This window comes from Mesocricetus auratus, unplaced genomic scaffold, assembly GCF_017639785.1.
Source record: "Mesocricetus auratus isolate SY011 unplaced genomic scaffold, BCM_Maur_2.0 Super-Scaffold_100676, whole genome shotgun sequence".
NCBI lineage: Eukaryota > Metazoa > Chordata > Mammalia > Rodentia > Cricetidae > Mesocricetus > Mesocricetus auratus.
In genome coordinates, this window is record NW_024429266.1 from 27738208 (window position 1) to 27755829 (window position 17622).

The 17622-nt window shown below is 41.0% G+C and overlaps 1 protein-coding gene across 1 annotated transcript; it reads right to left on the reverse strand.

Moving 5' to 3' along the window:
- Positions 1-1742: 1742 nt before the first annotated feature.
- On the reverse strand, positions 1743-17613 carry Slc19a2 (solute carrier family 19 member 2). The gene is made up of 6 exons (XM_005071370.4): positions 17220-17613; positions 9217-9819; positions 8114-8339; positions 6887-7079; positions 6407-6548; positions 1743-3919 (listed from the first exon to the last, which is right to left on the reverse strand). The coding sequence occupies exons 1-6, from the start codon at positions 17421-17423 to the stop codon at positions 3791-3793; spliced, it is 1497 nt and encodes a 498-aa protein (XP_005071427.1). The 5' UTR covers positions 17424-17613; the 3' UTR covers positions 1743-3790.
- Between the last annotated feature and the right edge of the window lie 9 nt (positions 17614-17622).

Genomic DNA, 17622 nt, shown 5'->3' on the forward strand with positions numbered 1-17622 from the left:
TGTCTACATGGGACCAATTACAATGACAATTCAACTAGCAATCTTAGTAGCTACTCAAAAATTACCCTTGTTCATTGGGGCCAGATTACTTCCACATGGGTGAACATCCTCATTACTGACCATCCCTATCTCCAGCAAACCTTATCAAATGACCCTAAAGATGGGAGTTGCAGATCCTTCAGCTCCAGAAAACAAATGGGGGCTCTGATTCTTAGAGGTTTCAAGGGAGTAAGCAAGCTTCATATCACATGACCTAGCCTGGCCTAGCACACAGGCCAGAGGGCACAGTCAGGTGCTAGGCAGGACCATAAACCTATATTGCAGCCTCAAGAGTTAGGGGCTTACAAGATCATAACACAGCATGTCTTCTTACCAATTTGCTGTCAGAACATGGAGGATTGGCAAGGCCAGCAATCAAGCTGCAAGGGGGTGTGGACTGATTTTTGGCAAGAAAGACAGCTGTAGTAGCTGTGATCTCACGGAACCATGGATTTTTCTCTTTGTATGTCAGGAAGTAATGAAAACTACTAATTAATGGTAAGCGGAAGGTGGAGCAAGGATCGATCGCTTTAGTGATTCTCATCTCGTTTACGACAGTTTGAGAGCAGTGCTGAAATTGATAGCTACAAATGAATTGTCATTGGAAAACAAGGGTCATAGAACTCATTTCTCAACCACATAGTGAGTGCCTGTGACTAAGCTGTTTTCAAATGTGTTTTCCCGTTTCTTCCCAAATGAGGAAGCAGAAGCTCAGCAGAGTGCAAAGCAAATACTTAAAACCCACCTGGCAGTGCTAGTTACTTAAGAAAACCAGAAATCACTATGACAGGTGCTTTAAAGAATCCGTAACGTTCACCCTTCTGAGGAGATCATGCTTAAGAAATGGAAGGCATTATCTATAAGGGTGTCAGAAATAAATAGGTGTCTTTAGTTTTACCATTCAAATTCAACACCTTCAATTGTCCAGTACACCCAACATTGTCATTTTAATCTTAACATTGTATGAAGGTGTCCTTCTTTTTAAAAAAATGTTGGGCATTTAGCTAGTTATTATATTGTCAGGTGGCTGCGTCTATCAAACACTTTGTATGATTCAACATTCATGTAATATCAGGATGTCTGCTTTGCAACAAATGACAAAAGTAAGACAGTCCTTGCTCAAAGGCCTATAAATATGAAGGCTAGCTAGGAAATGGGGGAAACTAAAGAGGCAGAAAGCTATCTCTGAAATATTTGCATGAAAGATGCCCTGTCCTTTAGCAATAATGAAAGGCCTTACTAAGTAGGCTGTAGAAGGAAACTATTCATTTGGATGCTGAATGATAAGACCGGCTTGGTGACAAGATTGATTTGGTCTATAGCATACAATGAAAAATGATTTGCAGTTGGTGCAATGAAGGTGCTTCTCTGGGTATCTTCTGGGGTGGAATGAAGAGGCTATGGAGTTTCCAAACAAGGTTCCCAGCCCTGTCTTTAATTTCCTCCGATAGCAAAGGGAGTGGAGACTGTGTCAGTTTCTAAATAGAACAGTGCTTTAAAGAGAGCCGAGTGACTAGGGAAACCAGCACTGCAGTCGGGCCAGTGCAGAGTGCTGTAGCCACAGCTCAGCGGAGAGTGAAAAGGGTCACATAGCCATGGAAGAGCTAACACAATGACTCAGGATGACCTGGGAAGGTGAGATGGCGTAGCTTTAAATGAATGTTGTCCTAGGAAAAGCAATTAGGAGAGAAAAAAAGGGGAAATACATTGTAAAATATTTATTTAATAAAAATAGTTTTATAATCTATACAGAATTGAATAAAAAGTACAAGTTATTTTCACTTCTTCGTAAAAGTGCATACAGTACAACCAGCACATTGGGTTCAGCATTCTACAAATATGGCCACATAGCAAGATGTGAACATATTCTTGATTTAGACAGGTAAGACGAATCAGATTGGGTGCTACAAGTTGTGAATTGAATTCCAAGGAAATATTGCTTTGGTAATGGGAATAATTTGATTGTACCATAACACATGATATTTAAAAACAGAGAAAAAATTTCTCAGACACAAAACTTTTTTCTGGACACTCAACTTCCTATAGAGCTAAAAGGTATGGGGATGATGACAAAATGTAAAATTAGAGGTTGCTACTATGACCTTAGTTCTCTCTCTCCTTCTCAGTGTTCTTTTCCTTTCCCTAGCTACAAACGAAGGTGCACAGAAATGACCTATTATCTTCTTCTTCTTCTTTGTTTTTTGAGACAGGGTATCTCTGTGGCTTTGGAGGCTGTCCTAGAACTCACTCTGGAGACTAGGCTGGTCTCAAACTCACAGAGATCCGCCTGCCTCTGCCTCCCGAGTGCTGGGATTAAAGGCGTGTGCCACCAATGCCTGGCTATTAGCCTCATTTCTTCTGTCAGTTTTGCAGTATTGTCTTCCCAGCGCTAATGCTTGAGCAAGGGTCTTCCTTCCATGCACTGGTCAAGCTCTCTATTATCGAACATTATCCCAGCCCCAATTTTGCAGTCTCAATATTAATAACACTGTTTAGCTGTTCTGTTCTTAGAAAGTCAACACTCTAGTTAAAAGCACCTGCCTAGACTATTTGCACAATAAGGCAACAAAGTTGACTTTGAAATAGTTTTCAGGTCTCACAAATATTAGCTGGTAGAACACCAGTCTTTCAAGTAATGAGGAAATGGAGCAAATTTTAATTTAAAATCTCTCAAGATGATCTAATCTTAGGAATAAAGGCAGGTTTAAAGGTGCAGAATGCAGGCATCAAATTGATCCTAGTTCCAGCTCCAATAAAATAATGAAAAAGAGGCTCATTTTATGAAAAAGGCCTTAGAACAATCCAATTCCTACTGACATTTTCATCTTGGATAAGAAAGCTAAGATAACATGAAAAGCATATGGAAATGAAGTTGTTTCAAAAGAAAAGAGTTAATTTTTTTGGAAGTAAAAGAGTATGCAAATATAAAATGGGCTGCCTCTATCTCTAACCTGTGAATGACGTTTTCACTTGGAATTAAGAGTCCTTCACACTGAAGTATTAAAGACAAGCAAACCTACCATGAGTTTGTGATTAGCTCTCCCTATTTAGATTAGCAGCAGGCTTTAAAATTTGCCTTTTCTAATGAAATGAGCTTCTCTGGGAAGCATAAGAACAATGCAAAACTGTAATTCTAAAGAAAGTTTCCCAAAATATACAATGGTCAAAATGGGAACCAAGAACATTCATACAATGAACTAAAAAATAAAATTAGAAATGCCACTCTTTAGAGGACCCAACATTACACTGGAGCAAATATTGCCAGTAAGAAACCATTTTCATCTGCAGAAACACACAGAGTAACACTGAAATTAGGATGAAGTGATAGGGGCAAGTGCTGACAGAACACACTTCAGTCATGACTATAACAGCCTGTGGTCTCGGAAGCCCTGTTCCCACCATGTGACTACAAAATAGCACACTCACACACTCATCAAGGAAACAGCAGATGTGCCACTTCATTAGTCTTGATTACTTGGTTTCCAAAATCAAATCTTCTTCTTTTTTTGTGTAATTAGAAAAAGTTATTCTTAAATTAAAGCTCACAAATAATCCATGATAAAAGCTTCAGTTCTGGCTTCTCTCGATAGTATTATATTAACTCCTGGGATACAAGGTATTAATTGAGTAGCTGCTTTGAAGCCATGGAATACACATTCATAAATATTTATCTGAACCATAAAGACTTTAAATACATCCAGGCAGTTGCTGTGCAGTCCGTGTTTGGAAGCAGCATCACTTCAGCAGCACGTTAGGGAGTAGTTGCTTGAGGGCTGGAGCTTTGATCCTCCTGCTTTCTGCATTTCTTTATGACACTGAATGCACCATTAGCCAGGAAAACTACAGAGATGGCCGCAAAGTAACTGGCGTAAATCAGGAACTACAAGAGAGATAGGCAGTCATTCATAAAATTACCAGTTAGAGATGAACTGTTTCCTTACATACATGCAAACATACTCCACACAGCTAAAGGTATGACTAGAGCTTCCCAATCAAACTTCAGAAATGTTGCACACTTACACATATGCCAGGTATTGAAGACAGAAGCACACTAGCAGGATACTGAAGCCCATCCAGCTGCCTGAATGTAAATCCTGGCTTTGTGTCTCTTCCTAGATGTAACCTACATGTAGGTATTTACTCTTGGGGCTGGAGAGATAGCTCAGCAGTAACAGCACTTGATGCTTAAACATGAGAAGTAGAGGTTGGCTTTCATAGGCCTGCAACTCTAGCTCCAAGGGATCAAACATTCTCTTCTGCCTCTTCTGGCCTCTGAGGGCACATACACACACACACACACACACACACACACACACACACACACACACACACACACACACACGGTTAAAAAGAAGAAAAAACATTCTTGATAATCTCAGAGCTTTGGCCTAATTCACAAAATGGAATTTTAAACAATTCCTATTTTCCAGGGCTTATTGCAAGACTGGAAGAAGGTCATGTACATAAAGGTTTACTAACACAAATGTCAATGCCACAGATGCTTTTGTTGTTGTTATTGCTGATACTGTTTCTAAGTGAATCATGGTCTGTATCCTCAAAATGATGTGTAGGTATGCCAAAGAAATGAAGAGATTTTATTCCCCACCAGGAGAGGGCACTAGAAAGCCAAGAGTATTTCATTAATGAATTCTTTTTAGAAGACTTACTCGACAAAAGACTCTTATTTGATGTGTGTGTGTGTGTGTGTGTGTCTGTCTGTCTCAACATCTTCATTATTTTTTTCTTCTTAAAATAACTCATTAAATATTTACAACAGGTTCAGTTACAACAGTATGGCCCTAAGCCTGAGCCAGATTCTTTAAAACTTGACTATAGGAAGATGTTAACGATTCAGGGCAGGCAGTTTCAGCACAGTTCACAAAATTTTATTCCTCCACAATTAAGTAAACCAATATTCTGATAATGTGCTCTTAAATTTCCACTTCAAGTGTCACTCATATTTCTTCAATTGTAACGGTCTGGTAATCTTCCTCACAAAATGGGCAGGTTGCTTCTCTTCTACCCAAGAATAGCTTCTAGGCTAAATACTGACTTGAATCCTCTCTACCTCACTGCTCTTGACTGTGTGATCTTTGACAAATCACTTAATACCTCCCAGACTCATTTACTTGATACCTAGTACTGACAATTCTCTAGTCTAATAGAACTGAGAGAAGCACTCAGTACAAGTATTTACTCGTTCTATTTCTCTTGTAGACTGCTTAATGAAAACAAAATCCACTAACACTAACATGTTAAGTCTGGTATCTAGGAAAATTCATGTGTAAGAGTTAAGTATTGAGTAATAATGGAAATTCAGGAACAAGGAAAAGGACCACTTGGCTGGATGTGGAGACAGGCACTTCCTGAGTCAGCTGCTTACAAATTCTACCTACAGTCTAAAATTATAGTACATAAGGCCATTTACAACAATTCCAGAGTGGATGAAAATAGCCATTGTTTGAGTGTTTGCACCAATGTTTTCTCAACAGGTCACATGTTGAGAATCATAATACTTATCAACAGCAAGTCATTAACTTGGTATGTGGGTGAAGGTTGGTTCTTAAAGAGTTCTGAGATACCATGAAGCAGGACATCTCATACTGCACGTCTGGCATATAGATTAAGAATGAGGGGCTGGAAAAATGGCTTAGAAGTAAGGATCCCTGGCTGCTTTTCCAGATGACCTGGGTTCAATCCCCAGGATCCACAGGGTGGATTACAACCAACTGTATCTCCAGATCTAGGGATCAAACATCCTCTTCTGGCTTCAAGGCACCAAGCACGCATGTAGTGCACAGACATACATGCAGGCAAAACACCACACAAAAAAGAAGCTGATCACTAGTTCAGCAGAAGAGCATCTACTGAGCATGCTTGAGGTCCCAAATTCCTCTACCAGAAAAGGGAGAGGAAAAGACAGAAAAGAATGGAATATGATTGAGGGGGTAAAAAGACTGAGCCTGCAAGGAGTCAGTATTATCTCTCAGCTGAAACAGTCCCTCTAAGAAAGTTATTTGCTCTAGGTCAATGGTTCTCACCCTCAGTTTCCCATGTTGTGATGACCTCCAACCATAAAATCATTTTCATTGCTATTTCATAACTGTAATCATGCTACTGCTGTGAATAATAATGTAAACATCTGATATTTGACTTCTGTGAAAAGGACATTTGCCTCAAAGGGGCGGAGACCCACATTCTGAGAACCATCGCCCCAGGTCCTCATCCTCCACAGAAAAGAACAGTGGCTGAAGGAAGGAGGGAATGCTTACTTTTAATCTGCCCAGAGTGTTGGAATTTATTTTCATAAAACATGTTCCACGCCTGTCATTTCAGACTGTTTTCAGTGTCAATGAAGAGATCTTACCTGTGTGGTAATCTCTAAGCCAAGGCCCTTGGCATCTACCACAGTTAGAGTGAGCAGAGTCTGCAATGCCAGGGCAATGAAGGTGTTTACACCAAACACAAGGGCATAACGTTCCATGCTGAGATTTGCAGCAATCTGAAAACTTTTTAAAAAGAAAAGCAATGATTAGAATAAAATTATAGCTTCCTGAATTGTTACCCATTTTTACTTTAAATATGAACACTGCCACTGATAATTAGCTTTCCAACAATGTGAAACATATTTTGTTACTATATGATACAAATCTTAGGAAAATAGTAGGATAAAAGTACAAGAGAATAAATAAATACTCCTGAGGGGAAAATGTACAATAACTACAATATAATGCTTCCTCCCATTTGTCCCTTTTAAATAGAAATTTAAAATTTTTTGGTTCATAAAAAAACCCACATTTATCTCTCCATAACTTTTCCTAATACTTCTCTCAGATAAAATACATACGTTGCTATGGTGATGAGTACCATGTAGATGATTCTAAAGACAACATAGGATGCATAGCAAACCCAAATGTTCTTCACAGTGTCCATGGTATACACTGCAGCAGCAATCAGGAGAGAACACAGGAATAACGTCATTTCTCCCCAAGTTGACCAAGATATTTTTATATAACCAACTGCAAATACAGCACTTGCACCTATAAAACAAATAAAAAAGCAATCTAATTATTGACTAAACAAACTCTAGTTCAACATATTAAATATTCAATTACTTTATCTTAAAATCTTTAAACTTATAAATCAGGTAGACCAAGAATATGGAGCTCCTTGAAACTCAAGCATAGAATTTTGAACTTGGTGGAATAGCATGGTACCACTAAGAGGAGACCATTGGGGTATATGGCAATTACACGGAAAAGGACACAGACTCAGGGATATTGCTAAGGAGACAACTGCTTGGCCTAATGCACAGGCTACAGTCACAGAAAATCATTGCATCTAGTTTGCAACATGGCTGGGTGAGTCTTGGTCTTTCAGACCAAGAAGCAATCTAGTATATGCACAACTGCTTCCCTTCCCTTTAGTGAAAGGATGATGATGATGAAAGCTACAAAAAATACAGGCATGCTTCCTGGATGCCAACACAATTAGTAGGTGTTTATAGCTGTTGTGAAGAATCTTCCAACAACCATATGAATTAGGGCAACAAATAAGAAAAGGACAACCAAACGTGTATCAAGGACATGTGCTCTGAGGCCACCATGCCTGAGTTCCAGTCTTTACCTCACTACCTACCCTTTATATGGTCTTTGGCAAATTATTAACATGTCCAAAATTTCCAACGTCAAATGACAATAATTGCAACCGTCTCAGGAATTTGGGAACACAACAAATATACATGTTATCTACAGGACAGTGTTCAGTACATAGTAACATTCAACAAATATTAGCTATTATCATAAATTATAACACACTGCTACTTAAAATCTCAGTAAATATGTACAAATGGAACATGGATAAGCCAAGAAAACTATCTAAAAATTAGTATGTTCCATTTCCCCCAATGTGTTTGTCCAAGTCTTCTTCCTACCACTTGATTTCTCCTAAGTCAGAAAATCAGAGCTCAAAATGAACCCTTCCTTTGGGTACTTAAGTCTGGGAGGAGCGAGTAATCCTAGTCATGGTTGGCTTAACTTCCTGTGGACTCTCCCCATGCTTCCTCACCGCTTACCCAGCAAGGTTGACACAGCCTCCACACCGCCATTGTAGATAATGGTGGGGCTTTGAGAAGGCATCACCTTCTCCCACAATCCCTGGGCGTAGTTCACCACTTGAAAATAGCCGCAGGTGGAGAGGGCCCACCATACGGACCAGCAGAGCAGAGGGCGGGAAGAGTAACAGATCAAGAAGTCATTCCACAGGACCTTCAGCACACGCAGCCGGTCTGGCTTGGGCTCCTACAGAGGGAATGGAAAAAACTCAAACACCATGGTGGTAATTGTGTAGATAGATAATTATGCAAGCTCAGTTTTCTATCTCAAGAGATATTTTGTTTTTGTAAAAACCAAATGCTTTTTTTTTTCACTCAAGTAAAACGTAAGAACAACAGAATATGTTATCAAGGACACAAACTCTGAAGCTACTCGGAGTTTTAATCCTGACTTCACTGTTTGCAATTACATGACCTTGGGAAAATTATTAAGTATCCAAAGTTTCCACTGTAAAATCACACATACCCTTTCCATATTAAAACTATAAACTTGGGAGTTAATGCATCTTTCTGGTTACAAAGGATGGGTGGGGTACACTAAGTGTTGGACTCGTCTTCTGAGAAAGAGCTTTATAATCCATTACTTGAATTTTTCTGTTATTCCTTTCCTATCATTCATTTACTACCCTTCTAGAACAAAACAACAAAGCATAATTTGAAAAAATAAATAACATATATCACTTTTAGCATAGAAAAGGAAAATTATTTTGTATCTTTAAATACTTAGAGCTTCAATTCAGAAGCTACAAGTAGACACAAATCACCAATTGAATCATTTCAAATACTCAATAAGAAACATTTTCTGAGTGCTTTCTTTATATATCCCAAGCAGGAGGGATACAAAAATGAAGGCACAGCCCCAAGACATCTCTTCCATGACACATAATGCTGGGTCAGTCTGACTTTGACAGTCAGGCACTCTAGGGAAGAATAAATTGATTATCCCTTACATAAATCAGTTGCATCATAATGAGTGAATTAACCAATGAAACGGGCTTGCCTGTCTGTTTCACTGCCATTAGCAACGCCCAGAACAGCAACTTCGAATTTAAGGCTAAACTCACCGGCTCCTCCATGGGAGGTTCATCTAAATTTAGAGGAATTTTTGACTCAATGTCCTCCCATCCAGGAAGGTGGTTAGATGCTGGGGTATCAGCAACGATGCCACCATTGTGTACCTTGATGCCATTCACTCCGTGACAGGAGGCAGGGATGTGGTGAAAGAAAAGGCTCTTCTGTGGCATGGGCAGAAACCAGGCCACAGCAAAAGCAACAGAAACACAGGTAAGGGAGACGACGTTCAAGTTGAACAGGGACCAGTGTGCAACCGACACAAGGATTTGCCCTAAGACAGAGCCCACTGTGAAGCCCACCAAGGTGGCACTTCTACAGTAACTTGTGACTTTCTGGTACATGCCCAGGTCGACCACACTGTAGATATAGGAGTAATAGGCAATTTCAGTGGCTGTGGCAATGCCATAGAAGAATTCCAAGAACTGAATGGCCAGCAGTCCTTGGGCATAGAGCAGCATGAACCATGTAACAATAAGGCTGAGTCCCTGAAGCAGAATGACAGGCTTGTAACGGAGGTAGTCTGTGGCAAGGAACACAGGAAAGAGCAGCACCAAATAAGAGTACGTCCAGACGGGGTAAATCTCATTGAAGACCTGGGAAGGACAGAATAAAGCTCATTAGTGACCAAAAGACCCGACAAGCCATAATAATCCACTCTGACAATCAGCCTACCAACATTCCCTTATCAACCAAAGAAACACTAGTTAGAGTAGGTTCAGATAACTGTCTCAAATAGCCTTTCCTATCCCTACCCCTTTATTTTTCATAATAAAATCCTTTCCATTAAAAGTCTTATTATGTAGCCCAGGCTAGGCTAGACTCAAATGCATTATGTAGATCAAACTAGTTCGGGACTTTAGGTCCTCCTGCTTCAGCCTCCCAAGTGCTGAGATGACAGGTATTTTTTTCTCACTCATGCCCAGTTCCTTTAGGGGTTCTGAGAGGTAGACCCAGCGTCCATCTGTATAACTTAACAGCCAGCATACTGTTTGGAAGACTCAAGGACCGATAAATGTTTTGGAAATGAGATCATTACCAGCTCTTACCTGTTAAATGTATTATTATTAATTCTTTTGTAATGTTATACATAAATACAAAGTATTTAGATGATAATCTACTCCTAAGCCTCTCCTCCAACTTCTCTAAGACTACCCCCACCAACTTCATTAAACTCCCTACTCTTCCATAACTCAGAGACCAACTAGGACTGCTTATATGTATATAGGTGTGGGTATAGAGCCATCCACTGAGGCATGAGCAAAGTATTATGGGCCACCCTCTAATATCAGGGTGTAGTGAGGTTTCTCTAATTTTAAGTTTGCTTTTTGGGAAACAGAAGAAAATAGTATATCTGCCCTATGCCTTGATGGAATAAACTCTCCCTTGGTGGTAGAATTATAGGCAACATGTGTCCTTCCTACTCATTTGTAACATGAAATAAAATGTAAATTTTGGTGTTTTATTTTTCTTTTCCTAAATCAAACAATAATTTATACAGTGTACATATTTACGAGATTTGGCGTATCTTAGTACATGTATACACTATGCAATACCAAGCTCAGGGCATTTGGGCTACTTACTATCTCAAACATTTATCATTTCTTTATAACAGGAACACAGAATCCTCACTTTGGATATTTTGATTTATATGACATAAAGTTAGCTATAACTTGTTGCTATTTTCTTTTCCATGCACAATTTTAAATTGGGATTCTATAAAAATAACCTTTAAAATATGTTTTAAATAAGAAGGACTGAGTCCAGAATTTCAGTTCTGTTACTTGTGTAAGTAAGAGCTGTTCTTCAGCTCAGAATGGGTAAGTGCTAATAAACTTTCTATCAGCTGAACATAAATCAAAACTGTATTTGGGTTGGGGAGACAGTTCAGTTGGTAAAGTGCAAGCCATGGGGACTGGGGTTCAGATCCCCAACGCCCATGTAAAAGACTGGGTGCAGAGCCACATGCCTGTACTCTAAGCACTGGCCAGGAAGAAATAGGTTTGCTGGTACTTGCTGGTCATCTAGCTAACTTAGCCACACTGGTGAGCTGCAGGTTCTGTGAGAGATTACCTCAAGTTAAATGTCCCACCCCATCATTCCTAAAAACATAAACACATCACACACACAAAACATATTTAATATACACACTCTGCAGAACCTCATTTACAGCACAGAATCCTGTACAGTATTGGTTATTTTCCTTGACGAATGAATGGCTGAAAGGAAACTGTGACTCACTGCTATTGCCTGGCATTATAATAAAATGTCATTGATAGTACAGGAAAAGGTCAAAATTAAAATCCAGAATACAGCACACGGAATGAGTACTGTTCTAACAGTATCATAAAGTTGAAAAAGAGAGGCTTAATAATTGTAAGAAGGGATCGTGGATAAGTAAGTTTCTCAGTTCCCCTTAGAATTCATCTTTATCATCAGTACAAGAGGATAAAACCTGCACTATTGGACAGTTTGTTGCAAGGATTAAATGAAGGATTACATGCATAATCACTTACTTGCTCTACTTTTTTCACAGGTCTGAAAACTAAAAGACTGAGTTGAAAATAGGCTATTGGACAATATGAACCAGAACCAGTCAGACTGTGAACCTCATTCCCCAGATAACAATAATCGCTGAAAATGTCCTTTTACAGGGAGATTACCACCAGCAATGTCCTAAAGGGTTATGCCAGTCAGTCTTTGGTATTTCTGTTTTGTTGCTGTTGCTTTGAGTTTTTGGAGTAGGGGGTCCTAGCTTTGCAGTTGTCATGACTGATCTGGAACTTGCTATGTAGACCAGAGTGGCCTTGAAATTTGCAGAGTCATAATTAAGAACTGTAGAAGGGATTCTTTGTCAAAACGCACAAATTCTAACAAATGAGAAACAAAGTGTCTCTGTGTACCTTAGCAAGGGAACCTTGAGAGAGAGAGAGAGACAGCTGAGGTGAGGCAAGCAGTCTTCCAATGTGCACCTCCCTGCTCCCCTTCACCCTGTACTTCCAGACACTACTCTCCCTCAGTCTCTACAGTCTGACTGTCTCCTGAGTGACTCAGCATGTTTCTGTGCCTTCACAGGTCCCTTAATGCCGCTTTCCTACCACGAAGCTATTGGCCAACAATCCTCTCCTGGAAAAGTATTTTCCCGAAGGTGCACAATGAGCTATTACTAGACCATACAGAAAAATGAAAGCCTGTCACCTGCAGCAACACGTGTGGAACCAGAAGATATATTTTAGGTTAAATTGTCCAGACACAGAAAGACAAACGCTACATGTCCACTCTCATACATGAAAGTCAAATCAAACCAAAATAAATACAGAACAGTGGTTACCTCGGGCTGTAGCTGAAGAGATGGAATGGGTTTAGGTAACCGGTGCCACAGCACAGCTGGGACAGTCACTACTACGCTCTGGAATGAGTGTAGTCAACAACGACCGATTATATAGTTTATGAATAACCAGAAGGGAACATCTTAAGGACTCCAAATACAAGAAAATGGTGGGGAGGTGAATGGCAGTTTTTCTAATCCCTGTATCCTGTATGCATGTATTGAAATTAATACATGAATACATATAATTACTATGCTGATAAAAGTTTAAAAATGCTCTCTATTGCTTCCTTCAGCATCCCACCTTCTTTTGTACCCAAGTTTTGCTCAACTGTTCACTCTAGTAATACTGTTTAAGCTTAGACATGTAACTTCCAGCAGTAGCTGTCCTTAAATGATTAACTGCCAAAGTTTCATTGTGTAAGTCCTATCCTTTATCAATTGAAGGGTGTAGTGGTGCATGCCTGTAGACTGAGGCAGGAGGAACGCTAATTAGTTCAAGACCAGTTTGGTAACATAGTAAGACCTTGTTTCAAAGTAAATAAATAACACTTAGGAGGTTAACACTACACCGACACAAACCCACAATTTAGCTAACTGAAGATGAGGGAAAGTAATACTACCAGCCTTGTGATATCAACTAAATATGGCTAAGGGATGGGTCGGGTGGAACATGGAGACCAGATGGGTTCTCTTTAACTCCCTCTAATTAAGAGACCTGGTTTCTCCTACAAGGAACATCAAATAAGAAAAAAAAAATATCCTCTTCCACTGTTAGCACCATGGCAGCACATCTCTGAGTATCCTACACACCATTCTGTGAATGTTACCTCAACTATTTCCAGTTAATCCAAACAATCCTAAGAAGTAAATGCTTTAGCATTGGTATTTTATAAGAAGGAAACTTGGTGTTAGAGAATGTTGAATTATTCAAAGTTACCACAGCCAGGATTGGCAGAGAAAAGATCTGAACCAGACATCCTCCCAATCCACCACACAAGAACATCTACTTTCTTAATTTAGAAACTGGTGTCAATTCTGAATGTCTTAATTTACGTCTAGTGCCTTCAGAAGTTTACCATTGCTGTGGATGTACCATGACAGGGATTCCTCAAGAGATGAAGACCACAGTCTCCAGGACTGGGTCTCAGAGGACATTCTTTTAAAACATTTCTGGTAGAGAAATCCTAATACTGGAAAACATTCCTTTAAAAGATATTTTGAACTGGGCGTTGGTGGCTCATGTCTTTAATCCCAGCACTCAGGAGGCAGAGGCAGAGGCAGGAGAATCTAGAAGTCAGCCTGGTCCACAGAATGAGTGCCAGGATGGGCTCCAAAGCTACACAGAGAAACCCTGTCTCAAAAAAAACTCAAAACAAACATACAAGCAAAAACCAAAACAAAAGGAAACAAAAACAAAAAATATTTTGAGTCAAGCAGTGGTGGCACATGCCTTTAATCCCAGCACTCAGGAGGTGGTCGGATCTCTGTGAGTTCAAGGCCAACCTGGTCTACAGATCGAGTTACACAGAAAAATCCTGTCTCAAAAAAACAAAACAAAACAAAAAAAACCCCTGAAACTATGGTGGGCCCAGAAAGACAACAAAGACAAGAAAACACACACACACACACAGATTATTCCAAGCAGAGATCATGCATTTAAGCACTGGACCATACATGAGATGGTGAATAAGCTAGATTTGGGATTGGCAGATGAATGAAGCCGGGTGTATGAAAGGGGTAAAGGTATCTACCAGGTTCAGAGTGTTAAGCAAGCCCAAGAAGAGCAGTAAACATCAAAACCAAATGCTACCAAGGAAAGATAAAATCACTTGTTAGAGACAAAGGGTTCTGTTGGGTATGGTGGTAAATGCTTGTAATCCCAGCCACCTGAGAGGCTGAGGCATGAGGATCACAAGTACAGGATACTCAGGGCAACTTAATAAAAACACCCCTAGAAAATGGTCAATGGCACTAGAGGGATGACTCAGAGGTTAGGAGAACCTGCTACTCTCCCAGAGGACTGGAGTTTGTTTCTCAACACCTGAGTCATATGTCAGCTGGTTCATATCCACCTGTAACTCCAGCCACGGGCTCCTACACACATCACAAACACTCACACAGACATACATATAAATACAAAATTTAAGAAAAAAAGTCTGGAAACGTAGCTCAGTGGTACAGTGCTTACATAGCATGCAGAAGGGGCCCTGGATCCAGTCCCTAGCATCATAAATCAATCAATAAATAGCTAGCTCTTATTGATGTTTGGTTTTTCAATGATTGGATATAGTCTAATTATAACCTGCCTCAACTTTTAAAGTGGTAACTTTATAATACTTTCCCTAAAATTCTATAAACAATATCTTTAAAATGGAAATGAAGAGAGGAAATTCTGTCCTTGGGTTTTGGTGATCTTGGCACTATTTAAGATGATCCAGGTTGGCACTTCTGAAGTCTTCAAGGGGAAACTACACACTTTAATACAAATATTACTGACTATCCTGAGATTTACATTGGTTAAAATGCAATGCCCATTGCTGAAAGCAAGTGCTCATTCATGAAGAACAACAGTGGTTCTATTTCAGCTACTAGGTTTTTTTTTCTAATTTAGGATTCTCCACAGGGAAAGAAGGGCAACACTGGCATAACCAACAGAATCAGCCATCATTCCAAGATCCCACACAGCAGATCACTGGATTTCTCTTCAAATCCCCTTGCCTTGACTAATTTGCTGAGAAGCATCCTTATGTTGTTATACAATAGACAAGTACTGGTTCCAGCACCCTGACACACTCCTATACCTTCCTAAACATATGTAAGACCTTCTGCTAAGGCAGAGCATGTGACCGTGACAGCACACAGCAGCTCTCAGTCCAGGGCCTGTGACAAAACAGATCAACTTTCAAATATCAAAAGCAAGAGAGTGGTTCTCCCATGCTGCTGTCAGGCTTGTGCATACACTGTGCATTTCACATGGCAGTCAGTATGTAACTTTTATCTGCTCAAAACCAAAATCACGTCTTCCTCTGTGTGTGTACCTCAGCTTCAGCGGTTGCTCTAGGTCTCCAGAATCACACTTTCTTATAACTATGTAGCAATTTTCTTCTCGGGAAAAATCATTCTCATCAGAAGTCTTTGTCTTTTCCTTTTACTATTGCCTTTGGCTGGTATCTAATACATAGGGATAATAAGTAATTGTGATGTGACCCAGAAGACTAGGAAACAGGATTTAACATTTGGGTAGAAGCCTGCTGTACTCTGCTAACTGTCAAAGAATCTGGGAAATCAACACTGACTTTCAATTCTTTTTCAAGCGACCTTGAATAAAGACACTCTGCAGCGACAAGCTGTAGTCATTAAAATCTGCCAGTAAAAATGACTGGTAGTGCCACCCTTTTCTCTGACCTGCCATGCTGACTTACTGAGTTAGATGATTAGCAATGCAAGGAAGGTGTAAATGTGAGTAATGTTTTACGGCAACTCAGGCAGGGAAGCAGGCTGGGAAGGAAGGAAAGAGGTGCAGGAAAAGGGCGACCGCTATCCAGTGTCCACTCAGCTGACAGTAGACAAAGACATTAGCCCTCAGCTCTCACCCTTTTTGGTACGGGGGTCAAACTAGTTTCATTTCTTTCTCAGTCTATATTCTCTTCTGCCAAAACCAAGTGCTGGGATAATGTGTTTTAGTTAGAAGAAGTAGGCCATTCTAAAAGTCTACTATGCACTTCTGAGGTGCTATGCTTCTAAGTCCTTTACTTGAGTAAATGAATGCTCAGGAGTTCTTGATCATGGGCCACGTACATTAAAGCCCACAAAACCTCCACAGGCAGGTAAGTAACAAAACCTGTAGGTGAAGCAACAGTTCACACGACAAGAAAAACTGAGTCCCAATCATGAGATACCATTTGTTTTCATCCCAGAGATGGACTTCAGAGGGGGCAGGATGTCTCTGAACAAAAATCTCACCTAATTAAAAGCCAAATTTAGATGACCTACTACTGTCCTGGACTGTCCTTATGGGGTAGAGAATATCTACCTTGTCAAAGGCAAACGAAGTCAAGGACAGGAGGGAAAATGGGAACCTTTTCACAAAAGCAGCGCCACCTTACTACACACATACACACAAGTGCATGTACATACATATATATGTATAAGTATGCATGTGTGTATTTGAATACATATACGTATGTATACGCTTGTGTGCATGTAAACATACATGTGTATATATGCACACACATATACACACACATATGTGTTTAGTATGTATATATTCTATCCAAAGTAGAGCTTACTGTTTCTTGTTTTTTCTTGTTTTGTTTTTTGTTTTTCTTTGTTTTTGTTTTTTTTAATCCATTCGCTGCCCCCTGTCCCCAGCAGCTCCTGCAGGACGTATCCGGGCAGAGCCGGGTTATGCCACTATACATACAGCACTATTCACGTATGGCCTGAAACAAACCTGCACGCGGGCTGAGGCCCCTCCCATTTAGTCCGCAGGGAACATCAGAGCTAGAAACTCCAGAGTAAGGCAAAGCGGTACACGAAGTGCTTTTCCAAGTGAGCAGAAAACGGATCGGCTACGTGCGTAGCCTGCGCCGGTGCTCCGCCGCAGGCCCTCCACAGACACGTTTCCAGCTCGCCCTCCCGCCCGCCACGCCGCGCCGCGCCTACCTCTCTCTCGGTCAGGTTCTTGTCCTGCCCCAGCAGGTAGGGCGTGAGGAAGGGCTCGGACGGCCGGAGGTTTGCGAAGAAGCCATAGGCGCAGAGCAGCGCGGTCGGCAGGAACCAGCACTCTCGAGGGACGCGGGCCGTCCGCAGAAGCATAGCGGCCGCCGCCGCCGCCGCTCGTCGGGACACCCGGGCCGGCACATCCATCCTGAGCTCGTGGGGCTGGACGCCGGACCGGCCCCCTCCTCCCTCTCCGCCAACTGGAGCTCGCTCCAGCCGCGGCCCCGCGCGGGGACCTGTCACCGCGCGCGAAACTGCCCGGCGCCAGGGTCAGGCTGATGCGAGCCCCGGCCACCTCCCGCCGGCCGGCCCGGTCAAGCTGTGCCGCGCGCCAGGCCCCACCAGC